The 18,411-nt window shown below is 48.0% G+C and overlaps 2 protein-coding genes across 3 annotated transcripts in view; one reads left to right on the top strand and one right to left on the bottom strand.

Annotated features, from left to right (window-relative positions):
- Nucleotides 1-5,985, bottom strand: part of DNAH12 (dynein axonemal heavy chain 12) — a 186,091-nt gene extending 180,106 nt beyond the window's left edge. Inside the window, exon 1 of one of the 2 annotated variants that reach the window (XM_077452022.1) lies at nt 5,863-5,985. The gene's annotated coding sequence lies outside the window, so the exon portion shown is untranslated. Of the gene's footprint in view, nt 1-5,688; nt 5,843-5,862 lie in introns of those variants that run through there. The other variant, XM_077452023.1, reaches the window with a different exon arrangement.
- Nucleotides 5,986-10,388: 4,403 nt separating this feature from the next.
- On the top strand, nt 10,389-17,744 carry PDE12 (phosphodiesterase 12). The gene is made up of 3 exons (XM_077452021.1): nt 10,389-11,583; nt 13,414-13,492; nt 17,233-17,744. Exons 1-3 carry the CDS (start codon nt 10,390-10,392, stop codon nt 17,673-17,675), a joined length of 1,716 nt encoding a protein of 571 aa, XP_077308147.1. The 5' UTR covers nt 10,389; the 3' UTR covers nt 17,676-17,744.
- The last annotated feature ends 667 nt before the right edge of the window (nt 17,745-18,411 follow it).

Here is an 18,411-nt window from a genome sequence, read left to right as displayed (position 1 = left end):
GCCCTCCAAAAATATAATTCCAGCCTCCTCAATGCCATGCAGACCTATTTTATCACTCTCATTGGCAACTTACCCTCCACGCTTTACACTTCATGCCCACAGGTACAATCATTACATCCCTTTTCCAACCCCACCACTACAGATGAGGTTGCTAAACTACTTGCTAACGTCCACCTTACCCCCTGCCCTCCGGATCCTGTTCCCTTGCAAATGCTACGTTCACCCTCTGGCTCTATTCTACAATCTCTAACCCACATCTTCAATCTCTCCCTCTCTCCTGGCATCTTCCCCAACTCTCTAAAACATGCACTTGTCAGCCCCATACTTAAAAAGCCATCACTGGATCAATCCAATCTTAACAACCTATGCCCCATCTCCTTGCTCCCCTTCTTATCCAAACTCGTTGAACGTCTGGTCTACAACCGACTGAGCTTCCTCCTTGCTGATAATAGCCCTCTCGATCCCCTTCAGTCTGGATTTCGTCCTCAACACTCCACAGAAACTGCTCTCCTAAAACTAAAAAACGATCTACTAAACCAACTGGACACTATTCTATACTCCTACTCCTGGACCTCTCTCCTGCCTTTGATATGGTTGACTGCCGCCTCCTCCTCAAAAAACTCCACTCCTTTAGTCTCCATGACTATACTCTTTGCTGGTTCTCTTCCTACTTATCCAACCACACCTTTAGCGTTTCTTACAACTTTACTTCCTCCTCTCCTCTTCTTTTCTCTGTTGGGTTCCCAGAGGTTCTGTTCTTGGACCTCTCCTATTTTCAATCTACACCTCCTCCCTGGGTCAGCTGATAGCCTCCCATACCACCTCTACGCTGACAACACCCAAATCTATTTCTCTCAACCTCAACCTCCGCAACATCTCCAAAATACGCCCCTTTCTAATCAATGACATAACAAAGCTCTTAAATCACTCGCTGGTCATCTCGAATACCGAAACTCCCTTCTCATTAGCTTACCTCTACATAGTCTATCACCCCTTCAATCTATCATGAATGCTGCTGCCAGACTCATCCAATTTACCAATCAATCTGTGTCTGCTACCCCTCTCCGCTCACCCAACAAATTAAATTAAAAATACTAACAACTACTTACAAAGCCAACCATAATTTACCCCCCAGCTACATCACTAGCCTAGTCTCTAAATACCACCCTACTCATTCTCTTTGTTCCTCTCAGGACCTCCTGCTCTCTAGCTCCCTCGTCACCTCCTCCCATGCTCGCCTCCAGGACTTTTCAAAAGCCTCTCCAATCCTATGGAATGCCCTACCCAAATCTGTCCGCTTATCTCCTACTGTATTAGCTTTTAGACAATCCCTGAAAACCCTTCTCTTCAGAAAAGCCTACCCTACCCACACCTAATAACTGTATTTTCATGTTCTCCATCAGCTCACCCCCCATAGTTATTACCTTCTGTTCCACTTGACCCTCCCTTCTAGATTGTAAGCTCTAACGAGCAGGGCTCTCTGATCCCTCCTGTATTGATTTGCATTGTAAGTGTACTGTCTGCCCTCATGTTGTAAAATGGTGCTATATAAATCCTGAATAATAATAATAATAGATCAGCACCGATGCAAATCTCACAGATTGAGTTGCAATTCATGGACTTCAGACTTCAAATCAGCCCCAATGCATGCACTTCTGACCTCAGATCAGCCCCAACACATGTACTTCAGACCTCAAATCAGTGCTAATGCATGCACTTCAGACCTCAGATCATTATCAATAGTAGCACTTCAGACCTCAGATCATTCCTAAACCCTGAACTATTAGCAATGCACCACACCCCTATGCCACTATAGGTGTTTTTTCACACAAGTGTCCTCCGGCAGTGACATCAAGTTGGTGAGTGGCCTCGGCATTGTTAATGCCAGTGTAGCCCTCTACTGTTAGCTATCATATTGTTATGAATAATTATGTATTAGTACTTCCTGTTTCGGGGGGAGTGGCTTAAAGTGTCACTAAAGGCAAAACTTTTGTTTTTCATTTTGAATACACTAAGGGAGGGTTATAGCCTCTGTCAATTTTGTTTGCCATCTGTGTCCCATAGAGGACATTACCCATCACTTCCTGTCGCATAGCCAAAACAGGAAGTGAAAGGCAATCCCTCCAAAGTAAAAGAAATACGGAGTGTCACCAGATCTAGTGTCCCCATTAGAAGATTTTCTGTCTATTACTTTTCTGGTGCCACCCCAAAATTCAGGATTATCTTTTACAACTAAAATAAATGTTGTATTAAGTTAAAAAAAACAGAGGAAGTATGGAGAGAGAGAGAGAAAGAGAGAGGAGCTGACACCACATGTCCACATACAGGTGCTGCGTTACAGCTGTGCTGTATTTTATGCACACCAGAAGCAGAGACTATTAGGTAATTGTTCCTGGTTGTTTAATTGTAGCTGTCCATAACTTCTTGTTCTGAATTCTAGTAGCGGACAAGACTCTGTCCTATTGTTATTATCTCACATGCACAGTGCCATATAGTTATGTCTGTGCAATTGTATGTATGCAGTGGTCACTTTCCAGTATATTAGTATGTGAACGTGATTATTGCAACAGAGTTTATGTGCAGCTCATGTTGTTCTAGTTAACCCTGTCCCTTCTGGTCTGGAATTCTATAGCTGGTTTTAGCTTAGGGTTCAATAACCAGCTTAGGCTAGAACCAGGTTAGTCATCCGAAAGCCACTTCTGGTAGTCAGAGGTCTGGTTGTATGTCAGAAACTACTAGGGTAGGGTTATCTTTTGGCCAGGATTCACCTGGACAATCTGGGTTTTGAAACATGTGTCCGGGTTTCAGTCTGCCTGAAACCCAGACACATTGGACTGTCACTGGACTGTGGCTCCGTACGCTCCAGGGGGGGCCATCTGGCCTCCCTGTCACACCTGGATATAAGGGGTGATGAGGAAATTACTACCCTCTTTGGGGCACTTAAAGGTGTCCTAGATCTTTTACAATGCTATAGAGCTTTTCATAGGGCCAGTTTACTGTCCCTTAGACTTTGGGAGGGCTGAATTGTGGCAGGTGGGGGTAGAAAATGTCTACATAATAGAATTAATGAGAATAAACATAACCTCATGCTTGGTGGTCAGTAGAAGGAGGAAGAGTGCCCTATCATTGGTATCAGTGAGAGGAATAGTGCCCCATCATTGATATTAGTGGGAGGAATGTCTCCCAGTCTTTGGTGTCAGTAGGAGGAATAGTGAGTGCCCCATTATTGGTGTTAGTGGGAGGAATAGTGATTCATCATTGGTATCGGTGGCAAGAAGTATTGCATCCACTATTGTTCTTTATGGGAGGAATACTGCCTAATATCATTGGGAGGAATAGTGCCCCTAGGGGCGGATAAAGGATAGCAGTTTGGAGACCACTGCTATGGTATATACTACAAAACAAAAATTGCTGTGTGTCGCTAAAGTGTTCGGGTTTGGCTTCAAGAAAAGGTGGCAACCCTATACTAGGGAAGGACTAAAGTGTAGAGTAGATTGGCTGACTCTGAGTTTCAGTATCACACCACAGTTCCTGCTGGTAAGAAGCTCCATTCCAGGCTGGTTGGACAACAGTTGGAGGATTTCCCCATTATTGCTGATCTTGTCTTCAGGTCTTGGACACAAAGACCAATGCCATGTCATATGATCATCCTCAGAGGGCCTGTCCTGGGTGGAGGCACCGCCAACTTTATTATCAATCCCACTCTTCCACTTAGCAAAGGTTCTTACTTACCTACAGGATTAACGCAATATCCTGTTTAGGGTTATTTCTCATATTCTTCCCACCAAAAGAGGGCTACACCAGCTTAGTCAGCTGTCAATCCCAGCCAATTCCAGCTCCTACTGCATTGTGTGCCTGCCCGTCTGTGTATTCTGGGGGTTGCCTGATGTAGCCATTTAAGATAGCTAATGTAGCGGATGACATTTGGGATCAAATGTCACGCACCTGTAAATTTAGTTTTGGCCTCAGAACAGTAAGGCTCCATGCACACTGGAGCTCATAAACTGCAGTTTATTGGAGTTTGGGCGTTTTTTTTAAAAGCCCATAAACTCCACTCTATGTTAGCCTATGTGTCCATGCACACATGGACGTTTTTCAGCTTTAATGAGCAGTGGAGTTTATGGGCTTTTTTCTGAACGCCAGAAATTTGCGTTCAAAGTGCCGTTTTTCACCGCCAAAAAACGACAAACGCTCATAAACGTGCGTTAATAGTGTTCGGCATTCTATTTTTTCAATGCACTGTGGAAGTTTATAATGCACTGTGGGATTTTTGGAGTGTCCTCTGTGTATTTGTATTGAAAACGCCCATAAACGCTAACGCTAATAAAGCTCATAAACGCTAGTAAAAAACGCTGTTTAAAGCAGGTTTTTCAACCAGCATTTTCTGCCAGCAATCTGGCATCCAGGAAAAGCTTTTTTGAGCTTCAGTGTGCATGGAGCCTAAAGGTTCTGAGTGTTAATTGTGTAGGTGGGCCTTAACACCAGTCTGGCCAGCCTGTGTTTGGAAGTTCTGCCTGGTCATGTGGACAGTGAGGTGCACATGACAGGCTATAACCAAGTCTGGTTGGATGTTTGGGTATTGGCCATCTCGGAGCCAATCAGTGGGAGTGCCGGGGCCCGCTGAGGAGTCTGGGAAGGGGGTACTTAAAGGGGTGTGGGTCACGTGTTTGGGGTTTCCGGAGTTGTTCGAGAGACCCGTGTGGTCTAGTCTGGTTCCAGGACTGGGTAGCCCCATGAGGGTAGGGATCCGTCCGTTCCCGAGTCTCGGAACCGGCTGGTCCGAGGCGCAGTAACTGAGGGAGGATTCAAAGTGTCCGGGTGTGCTCTCGGCTTGGAGGGACACCACAGCTCCTGGAAGTGACCGGGGGAGGACTCTTCGGAGGAGGGCCGGCAAGTGGCATCCTGAGAAGTGCCTGGTTACTGAGTTGAGAAGGACATTGACGAGTTCACACTTTTCCAGTACCATAAAGGAGACGGGAAACGTTCCAGGTACGGAGGAAAAAGGTTCCTGTTCACCCTTAGTTGTTTGTTCAAGTTTGAGTCAACGTGCTGACTGCCATGATCTCTGGCTAGAGATCTGTTCAGCCTTGAAGTACCCAGCTGCGAGTGGCTACTCTCTGGGTGGAAATAGAGACTTTGCTAGACCTGCAGTTCAAGCTGCCCTCTGTTCCCTAAGAGACTGTGTTAATTGAAAGTTTTACTGCAAAATATTTTTTTTTTGAAAGGACATCATCTGTGTCAGTGTACAAGTCATTGGGTATCAACCCTGGGAACCCCTAGAAGTGGAAGAGCAGGCCAGGAGAAGGTAACCAGTAAGCCCAATAAGTCAAGGCCGCCCTGCAACGGGTTATGGCCGCTACACTAAGATCAGATGACAGGATGGGTATTTAACCCTTTCCAGGAATAACTTTTTCAGACAGTCTGTGTGACCTTCACCCTCCACATGTGTTCTGGAGACCAGAATGACTGAAAAACCCAGAATGTCACTGTTGTCAATAGAACAGGAAGTGAGGGTAAAATCTTCCTATGAGGAGACCCGCTGCCATTTCCCTTTCTGTGGGGAAATCCCCTCCTCATTTATAGAGATTTCTTTTCACTTCTTGCTGTGACTCCAGAGCAGGAAATGGGGGAAATCTCCTCTGCGGGGACACAGAGTCCAAAAATAAATAAAAACATAAAGTAACCCACCGTTGTCTCTTTGCTGATTCTTTCCACAACTATAAGGAGAAGTTTGTAGTTTTCTGGTGATGGAGTACCTTTATATGTACAGATCAGTGTCACACTGCGAAGTGCCTGGGCTCCTAGTACACGGCGCTCCTATAACCCGGTGATAATGAATGGGGACACACAGGGGACACTCACCGCCCGCTCCCCGGCACTGGGCCCGGCTCTCCTGCCTCTTCTCCCCGTACAGAGATCCGCTCATAAGTCTCCCTCTCGCTCTGCCATGAAACAATCCGGTTGCTATGGAAGCTGTGGGCAGGGCGAAGGGGAGGGGTTTTCGCCTCTGTGAGGAAAATTCGGGCGGAGAAATGCTCTGGGCCCGCCCATCTTCCATGTCTCTGAGGTAGGAGAAGGAAAGTTGGGGCGGAGCTGTGATTGGCTCTGCGGTGTTCAGGCGGAGCTGGTGCAATGTAATAAAGTATTGTGTGTGACCTCTGTACTCCACGGCCAGGGGATGGACGGACTCAGGGGGGTGAGGGCAGAGATGGACGGGGAGAACTGGGGAGAGAGAGGAGAGCAAGGGGAGAAAGAGGGTGGAGAGAGTGCGGGCAGCTGGATGGAGAGTGACGGGGGACAACTATGGGGGGGTCAGCTGAGGGGCTGGTAGAGAGGAAGAGAGGGACAGAAGAGGGGGGGGGGCAATTGGGGTATAGAGAGTGAGGGGGGAACAATTGGGGTATAGAGAGTGAGGGGGACAATTGGGGTATAGAGAGTGAGGGGGGACAATTGGGGTATAGAGAGTGAGGGGGCAATTGGGGTATAGAGAGCGAGGGGGGACAATTGTGGTATATAGAGAGAGGGGGACAATTGGGGTATAGAGAGTGGGGGGACAATTGGGGTATAGAGAGCGAGGGGGGACAATTGGGGTATAGAGAGTGGGGGGACAATTGGGGTATAGAGGGCGAGGGGGGACAATTGGGGTATAGAGAGTAAGGGGGGGACAATTGGGGTATAGAGAGTGAGGGGGGGACAATTGGGGTATAGAGAGTGAGGGGGGACAATTGGGGTATAGAGAGTGAGGGGGGACAATTGGGATATAGAGAGTGAGGGGGGACAATTGGGGTATAGAGAGTGAGGGGGGACAACTGGGGTATAGGCAGTGAGGGGAGACAATTGGGGTATAGAGAGTGAGGGGGGACAATTGGGGTATAGAGTGAGGGGGGGACAATTGGGGTATAGGGAGTGAGGGGGGACAATTGGGGTATAGAGAGTGAGGGGGGAACAATTGGGGTATAGAGAGTGAGGGGGGGGCAATTGGGGTATAGGGTGTGAGGGGGGCAATTGGGGTATAGGGTGTGAGGGGGGCAATTGGGGTATAGGGAGCGGGGGGGACAATTGGGGTATAGAGAGTGAGGGGGGATAATTGGGGTATAGAGAGTGAGGGGGGATAATTGGGGTATAGAGGGGGGGACAATTGTGGTATAGAGAGTAGGGAGCTATGGATGGTCCGATCGGGTGTGCCTGAAAAACTGACAGGCACACCCAATAGGTCTGGATCGGATGTTGGCAGGTGTCAAGGGACACATGTCCATTCACTCCTGCTGCTCCATAGAGGAGACCGGAGGGTCCATTTGGGTCCGCCTGAAAAACTGACAGATGGACCCGATTGGTCTGCTAGTGTGAAAGGGGCCTAAGGATTTTTTTGCTTGTGTGTGCATACACCCAGGTGCTATACATCCCATACTAGAGTTTTATTTGTGCCAGGAATGGCTGATGTCCATACATCAGTACAGTGTGGAAGAGGCCCAAACATTACATGCATGTATGTTGTTGTGCCATCCACCTAAAACATTTTGGGTGAAAAAATTGCAAATGATGAAAGTGCCACACTTGTAACCAGTACAGTATATGTTTATTATTTTTGATAAGATCAATACCAGGGATCCTCAAACTACAGCCCTCCAGCTGTTGCGAAACTACACATCCTATGAGGCATTGTAAAACTCTGACATTCACAGTCATGACTAGGCATGATGGGAATTGTAGTTCCTGAACAACTGGAGGGCCGTAGTTTGAAGACCCATGATCTACACTCACTGATAACTTTATTGGGTCCACCTTGCTAGTACATGGTTGGACCCCCTTTTGTCTTCAGAACTGCCTTCATTCTTCATGGAATAGATTCAACAAGGTGTTGGAAACATTCCTCTGCACGTGTTCCATGCGAACACGCCTGAGCTCATCCCTAACTTTGATCGACCAGGGAGTGAGCCAAAAGGATAGCTGCAAACAACTGGTCACTAGACCATCCTTTCAAAGCCTGGCGTCAATAATCACTACTTTCAAATGAATGAAAATAAGGCAGTGTGAAAACAAGCAGCGAGCTCAATAGCGTCACTTTCGGCATCACAGGGGACTGTGATGCCGTAAGTGACGCTATCAAGCTCGCGGCTCTTTTTTTACACTGCCTTATTTTCATTCATTGCTATGTGAGTACCTGTCTAGCTTTATTTTAACTGAATAAATACCTTTTAAATATACTACAGTATGGGGCATCCCTCCTGTTCTTAATCTCTACCTATGGTTTACTGGCTTGATCCTTCCATCCCGGATACCTTAAAGCGGAGGTCCACCCTAAAATGGACCTCCGCTCATCGGAGTCCCCCCCCCCTCCGGCGCCACAATCGGCACCTTTCAGGGGGGAGGGGGGTGCAGTTACCTGGATAATCCAGGTAACTGCACCCACTTCCGGGCTAGCTCTCTGCGGAACGGGGCGTACGTTACGCCCCCGTTCCGCAAGCGCCCGCCCCCTTCAGCAAGTGCCCCGCTGCCTGCTGGGAAACACACAGCTCCCAGAGGCAGCGGGGACCGTCCGGATTGCGCCGCGCGGCTCGCGCATGCGCAGTAGGGAACCGGGAAATGAAGCCGAAAGGCTCCATTTCCTGATTCCCATACCCAAGATGGCGGCGGGACCCGGCAGCCGAGCGAGCGATCGGCTTCGGGTGCCGACATCGCGGGCGCGCTGGACAGGTAAGTGTCACTATTTAAAAGTCAGCAGCTGCAGTATTTGTAGCTGCTGGCTTTTAAAAAAAAAAAAAAAAAACGCGGAGTCCCGGTGGACTCCCGCTTTAAAGGTTACTTCTAAAGGGGGGTGCTAACGCTGACTGTAGGCAGGACACCTATAACAAGAGCCTGGGCTACCACGCTAAGACGGTCACCAAGGACCCCAAAGTTATATAGTTACATGCTGTTACCTTACAGTAGTAAGGTAAGGGGACACCCATATATTTAATCAGCACGGAGGATTTCACAAGTCACCCATCACCAACAGCACCTTGCAAAAGTTTGTTTACCAGCACCGACACTTTATTATTGGGTATACAGAGCCACTATATATTGCACTACATATTTTTCCGCAGAAAGAAGCATTTTTTTGTTTTTATATGGACTTATTCATTTTCTATGCACATGTATGATCCAATATTTGCTTTTAAAAAAAAATGTCATTACTATTTTCACTTGGGATATATGCACCTTGTTTCACATATTTAAAGTGGTTGTAAACCCTTACAACACACTTTGACCTACAGGTAAGCCTAGATTAAGGCTTACCTGTAGGTCCAAGAAATATCTCCTAAACCTACACGGTTTAGGAGATATTTACCAAAAGACAGGCACCGCTGTCTACGGCGCATGCACCGTAGACAGCGGGCGTGCAGGCGCACTGAGTGCAGCACTGTCAACGACGAAGATGCCGCGCGTGTCGGCTCCCGTGCGCATTCGCAGGAGTGACGTCATCGCGGCTTCGCCGAATGACAGCGGCGGAGAAGCGAGACTCCACCGAGAAGATGGATGCGCCGGACTACAGGGGACAGCGGTGACATCGCTGGCTCCTGTGTCAGGTGCATAGTAGTCCATTATGCTTTGCCTTTGCAGGGAATGAAAGAGGAAGTAAACTCATCAGGGTTTACTTCCTCTTTAAAGAGGAAGTAAAGGCAAAATTTTTTTTTTTTTTTTTAAAAGCACACCCTGTAAGGCAAAGGCATAATGAGCTAGTACGAAGCCCCCGAAGCGGTCCTCCGTCTTCCTCTTCGCCGCGGCCATCGGTCCCGGAGCGACTTCCAGGTCTCACAGCTCCGGCGCGATGACGTCGCTCCCACGCATGCGCACGGGAGCCGACACTCGCGGCATACCACTGCGATCTGCGGCCTGCCCCAGTGCGCCTGCGCGCTGCTGTCTACGGCGCATGCCGTGGCTGTCTTCGGGTAAATATACGGTTTAGGAGATATTTCTTGGACCTACAGGTAAGCCTTAATCTAGGCTTACCTGTAGATCAAAGTTGGTTGTAAGGGTTTACAACCACTTTAAGTCTGGCAATTGCTAACACTAGTTTTTGCACATTTTTCTGATTGTATTAATTGCCTATGATTAGCCAGTATTTTGGTTTTCTCTACACGTCGTTAGCTTGGTAATTGCCAGCAACTGCAATACTGGTTCACGAGGACATAGCACTTTTATTTCTTCATTTTATGTGTATAATGCACCACTACTTTTCTATCTCTATTGCATTTCTCGACATACCACGGGAATGCTTAAATTGTGGTACTCCAGCAGGGGGCGCTGCCACATCTGGTCATGTGAAACGTGTGAGTCGGGGAAGTGCTTCGGCGCTGCAATGATCACGCTAACACCAGTGGTGAAGCCATTTCTGGCCATGTGAAGTGTATGTTGGGGGGGAGGGCTCCGACAGGGGGCGCTGCAATGCTCGGTCTATCCCGGCTGTTTGGCTCTGCGCTGCGGCTGTTGGGCCAGGCCGGTGCCATGGAGCGGGCAGTGGTTCGGGCGGTCCCCTCGGAGCCCAAGCTGAGTATTTCCCTGAACCTGTTCGGCTCTCAGCGGCAGCTCCAGCGGGATCAGACGGAGCCCGTGGGGAAGGCCTTGGCCCGGATTTCCGCCAGCGCCACCAAGAGTAAGAAGCGGAAGGAGCCGGTCCCGGGGCCCCCGGTGCACCTCTTTTATCAGGGACAGCCGGTGCCCGAGGGGCTCCCGAACTCGGAGGCGTGGCAGGACGGGGCCGAGCTGGTGGTGGAACGGAGGACGTACCGGGTGGAGCGGAACCCCCCGATGTGTCATGAACTGGAGCTGCCCTTGCACGTCATGGCCGGCTTTCCGCTCTGCCCCCGGGTCCGCATGGAGTTCGCTGATCCCGATCGCTCCCTCTTCGTCTGGTACAAGCAGGCCCGAGCCGGGGACTCGCCTGACCGCCAGGCCGGCCCGGAGTGGGAGGAAGCCGGCCGTGAGCGCGTGTTCTCCCCGGAGGTGGGAGACATCGGCCTGAGACTGAAGCTGATCTGCACACCGGGGGACGGGAAGCGGTTCGGGGAGAGCCGAGAGGTGGAGGTGAGCGGTCCGGTGGAGGCCGGTCCCGGGGCCTGTACGTTCGATGAGCGGCATTTGTACACGGAGAGGCCGGCGGAGCCTCCGGTGACCCGGGTTGTGTCATACAACGTGCTGGCTGATGTGTACGCTCAGACCGAGCATGCCCGCACCGTGCTCTTCCCCTACTGCGCCCCCTACGCAATGGACCTCCACTACCGCCACTGCCTCCTCCATAAGGAGCTCGCTGGGTACCGGGCCGACCTGGTCTGCCTGCAGGAGGTGGACCGGTCCGCCTTCCCTTACACCCTGTGCCCAGCCATGGAAGCCTTCGGTCTGGATGGACTCTTCCGTCTGAAGGACAAACAACACGAGGGCCTGGCCACCTTCTACCGCCGGAGCCGCTACAGACTGTGCAGCCAACACGACATCCTACTGGGGGAGGCGCTCACCGGGGACCCCATACACCAACCGTTACTGGAACGTCTGTCCCAGTACTCCGCCGCCATGGAGAAGGTCCTACAGAGGTCCTCTGCACTACAGGTATAGGGACCGGGGGGAGGGGTGTCTGACTGGGAAAAGAGGAGTGCGGGGGGGCCTATTGTCAATGGACTGGGATGAGACTGTCTCTGAGTTGGGAATGTTACAGGAAGGCTGATAGAGGTGGTGGGACTGGTAGAGCGGGACCCGGGGTTGTAGAGAGAAGGGACTGGTAGAGCGGGACCCGGGGTTGCAGAGGGAAGGGACTGGTAGAGCGGGACCCGGGGTTGCAGAGGGAAGGGACTGGTACAGGGGGGCCCGGGGTTGCAGAGGGAAGGGACTGGTACAGCGGGGGCTCTGGGTTCTAGCGAGAAGTGGTTGGGACAGCGGGGCCCAGGTTTTAGAGAGAAGGGACTGGTACAACGGGCCGGGGTTTTAGAGAGAAGCGACTTCTAGCGAGAAGTGACTGGTACAGCGGGGGCCAGGGTTGTAAAGAGGAGGGACTGGTGCAGCGGGGCCTGGGGTTGAAGAAAGAAAGGACTGGTGCAGCGGGGCCTGGGGTTGTGGCGAAAAGGGACTGGTGCAGCGGGGCCTGGGGTTGTGGCGAAAAGGGACTGGTGCAGCGGGGCCCGGGGTTGTGGCGAAAAGGGACTGGTGCAGCGGGGCCCGGGGTTGTGGCGAAAAGGGACTGGTGCAGCGGGGCCCGGGGTTGTGGCGAAAAGGGACTGGTGCAGCGGGGGCCCGGGGTTGTGGCGAAAAGGGACTGGTGCAGCGGGGCCCGGGGTTGTGGCGAAAAGGGACTGGTGCAGCGGGGCCCGGGGTTGTGGCGAAAAGGGACTGGTGCAGCGGGGCCCGGGGTTGTGGCGAAAAGGGACTGGTGCAGCGGGGCCCGGGGTTGTGGCGAAAAGGGACTGGTGCAGCGGGGCCCGGGGTTGTGGCGAAAAGGGACTGGTGCAGCGGGGCCCGGGTTGTAGGGACTGACTGGTGCAGCGAGGCCCGGGTTTGTAGAGAGAAGGGACTGGTACAACGGGGCCCGTGGTTGTGGAGAGAAGGAATTAGTACAGTGGGGCCCAGGGTCGTGGAGGTGGTGGGACAGTGGGGTCCTTGGTTGTGGAGGGGGTGGGACCAGTACAGCGGGGCTCGTGTTTGTAAAGGGGGTAAGACTGTCTTTGGGCCTTTCAGAATCTCTTGCAGTACCAGTTCTGATCCTGAGCTAGGCAGTGTCTGCAGTCCATGTGTTGGTAACCATGGGAAAAGGAAATCGGCTGTACCGCTTGTTGTCTCCAGAACAGAACACAGAGTAGAAGTGTAAACATGACCCCCCTGTCCTCACCTCTGATCTTCACTCTCTTCAACCTTGATGAAGAATCTTCTGCATACATCACAGTCCCAGGTATGTGGGATGTCTGGACCCTTTGAGCACTGTGGTTCCATCAGCAGGCTTATCACCCTTCTGTCTTGTAGTGACCTAAAGCCTGGCGGATGGAACCAAAGAGCCCAGGAACGGGCACCCAACATTCCTGGAATATGGACAGATGGCAAAGGTTCTTCAAGAAAGATTAGGTCAGCGGTGGGAATGAGAATGCATATTCTCTTACACACAGCCCTTATTTATTTTAGACCAGGGATTCTGACCCTCCAGCACTGTGTCCAGAAGTAAGGAAAAAAGTTTTGGCTGGGGACCCACTTTAACCCCTTCCTGCCAGCCGTATACATACATGTGGCAGCACAGAGGTGGACTTTACCACCATACGGCCGCATAGATCCTTTCTACACTGGCACTCTCCACTGTCTTCAGTAATAAGTGTTTTGGATATATTGCTCACAGTGCAGATATTGCTGTATCTTCAATGGCCTCCATGAAAAAGTTTCTTTTGTTTTTGTCATTTTCAGGTGACAGTTCTTGAGTCTACAGCAGACCCATCTAAGAAAATCTGTCTTGCCAACACACATCTTTATTTTCACCCCAATGGTAAGCTTTATTTATAATGATCCTGCGGATGTAGATCTCCAATTCGAAGCCTCTCTGTAGACCTGTACATGAGAAATAATGGGCCTCAAGGCTGTACGGTATTAAAAAAACGCCCGGGAGTTACAGATGTTGCGTCAATGACAGGATGCATCTGTACTTTGGTAAGCACGAATCTAAGCATATAAATGCATACATCCATACCTGGGCACATGTTACCAGGGTACAGCTGCATGCTGGCAGTTTGTATGCAACATGTGTCGCTCCCAGGCACAGATATACAGCTGGTTTTTACACTCCACGGCCCTTGGATGAGTCCTTATGTAGTAAAGTCTGCTAAGAAAAAAGAACTGCTCTCCTTTGTCCAGAGCAAACTGGTGTCTAGGATCTTTGTTGTCTTGAAGAGGTACACTGACTAAAGGCTCTTCAGAACCTGATACTGCTGGTAGTATCAGATGCCTACGTCCCGCTGTGGTTGTTGCGTCACTATGATGTTCCTACAGAGCTATATCAAGGTAAAGGCCTGTGGATGGAACTACAGGGAGCAGTCAGAATTGAAGGCTTCAATTAAATATTTTGTAATGTGCACTAGAAACACGATACAGACTATGGCTGTTATGGACAACTTGGTTCTTCTGAGGACTGCTCTATGAAAATTGGAGCAAGAAAAGGAGCAGATGTGGAGCTGTTGACCAAATAAACTTACACCCATACACCACATAGACCGCAGAGCTCCCAGGTGCTCAATCCACAGTCGCCGGCTGAGTAGAGTAATGTTGAAAAAATGTTCCACACTCCGGTTGTTGCTCTTAAAATTTCTTCATTTTATTGAATAGCCACAGTGAACAAACGCAGATTAAGTCCGTTGACGTGTTTCAGTCTATAAGGCCTTAGTCATATGACTAAGGCCTTATAGGCTGAAACGCGTCAACTGACTTAATCTGCATTTGTTCACTGTGGCTATTCAATAAAATGAAGACATTTTAAGAGCAACAACCAGAGTGCAGATCGTTTTTATCAACAAAGAAACTTGGAGCAGCTGATTTATTCACTTAGAGCCCATTCACACCAAGCCTTTCCGGGGCTTTCACACTGGAGTGAATGGAGCCGCTTTTTTCAGGTGCTATTTTTAGCACTGTAGCACCTGAAAAACTCCAGCAGTGTGAAAAGGGGTCTTACTGAGAACACAGTTCCTTTACCTTTTTAATGCCTGCTTATGTTCTAGTTTAAAGTGCGTGTTTTTATCTTAGACCCCTTTCACACTGCCGCCGTTTTTTCAGGCGCTACAGCAATAGAAATGGCACCTAAAAAAAAGCGGCTCCATTCACTCCAGTGTGAAAGCCAGAGGCCCTGTTTACTCGGCGGTCTCTATTATACAGTCCCATCTCCTGGACCAGCTTCTATGATAGAACACTGGTCCAATGCCGTCCCAGGAGATGGGACTTCCTATTACAGGAGATTCTCACTGCATGTAATCTGACGGCTCTCGTCCCCGTTCCCTCCTAGGCAGCCTGAATTGCAGTGTCGGCGTATAACACGCACACACTGTTTGCACCCGATTTTCAAGGTGAAAAAGTGTGTGCTATACGCCAATAAATACAGTAATTTAGGGCTGCAATTAACGATTATTTTCATAATCTATTAGTTGACCGATTATTGTTTTGATGAATCGGTTAATACTCTTAAGAGAAAGTGGGGTGTATAATTTAGCTAATATGTAAAGTTTAAAAAAAAAAAAGCAACTTATTTTTAAATATCTCTGTATGCAGTGGTAAAAAAAAAAATAACCAACGATATGGTAAGTATACTGTATATACTATTAGAGGAGATATACTGTATATACTATTAAAGGGTGAATCTGGTAAATATTGGACTCAGAGATCAAATCTTTTCTAAATACCCAGCGGCTAAAAAAAAAAAAAAATGTGAACGTGTCACATAGGATACCATGTAAATGAACTGTAGTGCGTTTCTGCAAAAAGCACCAAAAAAACACATAGATGTGAACCAGGCCTGAGACATTTAGTAACATAATGGGGTTAAACTAAAATTAGCCCTTTATAGTACAAAAACAAAAAAAAAGATAATCACTACTGTAAGGGGTTTATTTTTTTTTTACTGTAGAACTGTAAAAATGAAATATTTACAGTAGGGATTATTTGCTCTTTGTACTATAAAGGGCTAATTTTAGTTTTTTTTTTTTAACCATTATGTTACTGGCCGGTTAATCGATTATGAAAATGGTAATCGATTAATTTCATGGATTACTTGTTTCAGCCCTACAGTAATTGCATTTCCATGTTCTGTGTACTGTGGGAGACCAGATATAGTGAATGCAGGTTTCTGGGTTTAGTAACACTTTAAACTACTTGACTCCCATGTCTCTTTTCTCCCTGAGGCCTCGGTCACAGTGGGCATTTTAATCCGTGGCCAATGCAGGACTATGTTTTTTACCAGTATGGGAATGCACAGATGTTGCATGCCTGGCGGTCCCATTGGCCACAAATGTTGCTCCCAATATGCATGTATGTGTGGAGTGCTGTGTAAATTGACAGTGCTATATGGGTACCTTTTTTAAATCTGGATAATTGTAGGCACGCACCCACACTCACTTCAGTTGGACTGGTGTCTATTCAACCTTACTATGTAATTATGTTGTGGTGGCAGGCTCCGTGACAAGCCATAGAAATAGTGCATTTTTCAACCATGATGTTGAGATGATGGAGTCGCAAACACCTTCCTCTCCATCTCCCTATGGGTCTTTGCAAAATTTTCTTCCACTGAAGCGGTCCCTGGTGCCAAAAAGATAACAATGTAAGGTTGATGACGCTACAAACTTTCATGAGAGAGTTTTCACAAGTTTGTGAATGCTAAAAACTCCAAAGACATTGTATAGACTTACATGTGAGCATTAACTACTTGCAGTGAGGGCGGATTCACACCACCTACAGCGCAGCGGCTGGGATGCAGTTCGATCCGGCTGAGATCAGCGCAGTGATCATGTGCTGGGCTAGGCCGATTGCACTGTTTGTTTCTTTGCTCTTTTTTTTTTTTTTTCACTGTCCCTGGACGGCATGGGTATGTTGCTAAGTACTTCCTGATTTGGCAGCATGCACAGCATGAGATGGTCAGCAGAGTGCAGCCAATGATTATGGCTGTCCACCTGCTGATTGGCTGTGTTAACAAACTCACACAGTGTATTCTCCCTGAAAAGCAGAGAGAAAAAGCAGCCAGATCTGTTTAGTAAAAAGCAAAGCACGTTCACTTGGGCACATGGTAACCCATTGATTGCTCCTTGATGTTAACTCCTTCCCAGCCAGTGTTATTAGTACAGTATTATCACTAAATTGGTGTCACTAGCAACATTCGTGTCAGTTAGTGACCTTCCCAGCCTGTGTCTGTTAGCGCCAGATTGCCTGCCGCACTATGCGTTCCAGGGGTGTGACTCGGGCACATAGGAGATGATGCATTTTACCTTGTACATGCGGTGGGACTGTTTGTGCTCGCTGGTTGCAGTCTCATATCTGGTGTAAAATGTTTTCCAATAATGCTGTGACCTGGGGATTCATTTTGGCAGGGAATATTTTACAATAGATTATATATTGGCTAAAATCAACCCCATTTTGCAGAGTATTTCTCTCATACAAGTTTTCAATAAAACCATTTTGAAAAATCATATTGAGCTGCAGCAAAAAAAAATTATAACTTTACTTTTTTTTTTTTTTTTTCCCCCATCTTTCTAGGTGGCAACATTCGCCTGATACAAATGGCTGTGGCTCTAGCCCACGTTAGACATGTGGCCTATGAACTTTACCCTGGCATTCCTGTGATATTCTGTGGGGATTTTAATAGCATGCCTTCTACCGGTATGAACAGCTTTGTGAAAGATGGGACCATCTCTGAAGACCACCCTGACTGGATGTCCAATGGGGAGGATGAACGCTGTAATATGTCTCTTAGCCACCCTCTAAAACTGAAGAGTGCTTGTGGGGAGCCTGCTTACACCAATTATGTCGGGGGCTTCCATGGCTGTCTAGATTATATATTTATTGACTCTGATAGTTTAGAAGTAGAACAAATCATTCCAATGCCAAGTCATGAAGGGGTCACCAGCCATCAGGCCTTGCCCAGTGTTTCACACCCCTCTGATCATATAGCACTTGTATGTGATATCAAATGGAAATAGGCCAATTTGAGAGACGTAACATAGAATATTTTTATGCTGCATTAACAATCATAAAATAACTTCAGCACAGCTTTTTTTTTTTTTTTTTGTTCTTCCATGCTTCTTTACTTGCACAGGAAAGAAGGAAAATGGGTAAGACAGCAAACTAAACAGTAAGGCTCATACACCCCATACGAAAATCAGTTGGAAAAATTCATGTGACAAGCTGTCTGCCGATTTTTGGATGGTTAGTATGGTACTTTCAACAACTGATTTGCTTTTTCATCAGACAAAAGCTGGATGTGTGGACTATAATATTTGTCAGATGTGAACACGATGTCCGATTTTTCATTTCGTTAGTATGGTTTTCGTACAAAAAAAATAGCAAGACTATTTATTTTATTATGCTCAGAAACAAAAGAATACATACAAAACTCTTAGAATACAATGTCAGAAGTGACGTAATGTGTTTGAGTAACCTCTTCACTTTTGAGACTAGCGTGCCACAAAAAAAAAAAATGGACATTTGGTCGTTCAAAAATCTAAGCGTGTGTATGAGGCTTTAGATATTAAAGTGAAATGGTAGCCAGGGTTTTTTTTTTTTTTTTTTTGTTCTCCTTGTCCATACTGGGAATTGACTATTATGATAATCTGACTTGTACAATGGAAACATTTTCCAAAATGGTGATAGTGGTTTGTTTTTAAGGCTAACACCACCCTTTGCAACATGTTGCCAAAGAAACCCCTGTGACATCGT

Source organism: Lithobates pipiens, unplaced genomic scaffold (genome assembly GCF_037356315.1).
Source record: "Lithobates pipiens isolate NorthernLeopardFrog02 unplaced genomic scaffold, aLitPip1_a1.2 Scaffold_23, whole genome shotgun sequence".
In the NCBI taxonomy this organism is placed as follows: domain Eukaryota; kingdom Metazoa; phylum Chordata; class Amphibia; order Anura; family Ranidae; genus Lithobates; species Lithobates pipiens.
Note: the sequence above shows the minus strand (reverse complement) of the source record. Positions and strands in the feature narration are given on the sequence as shown.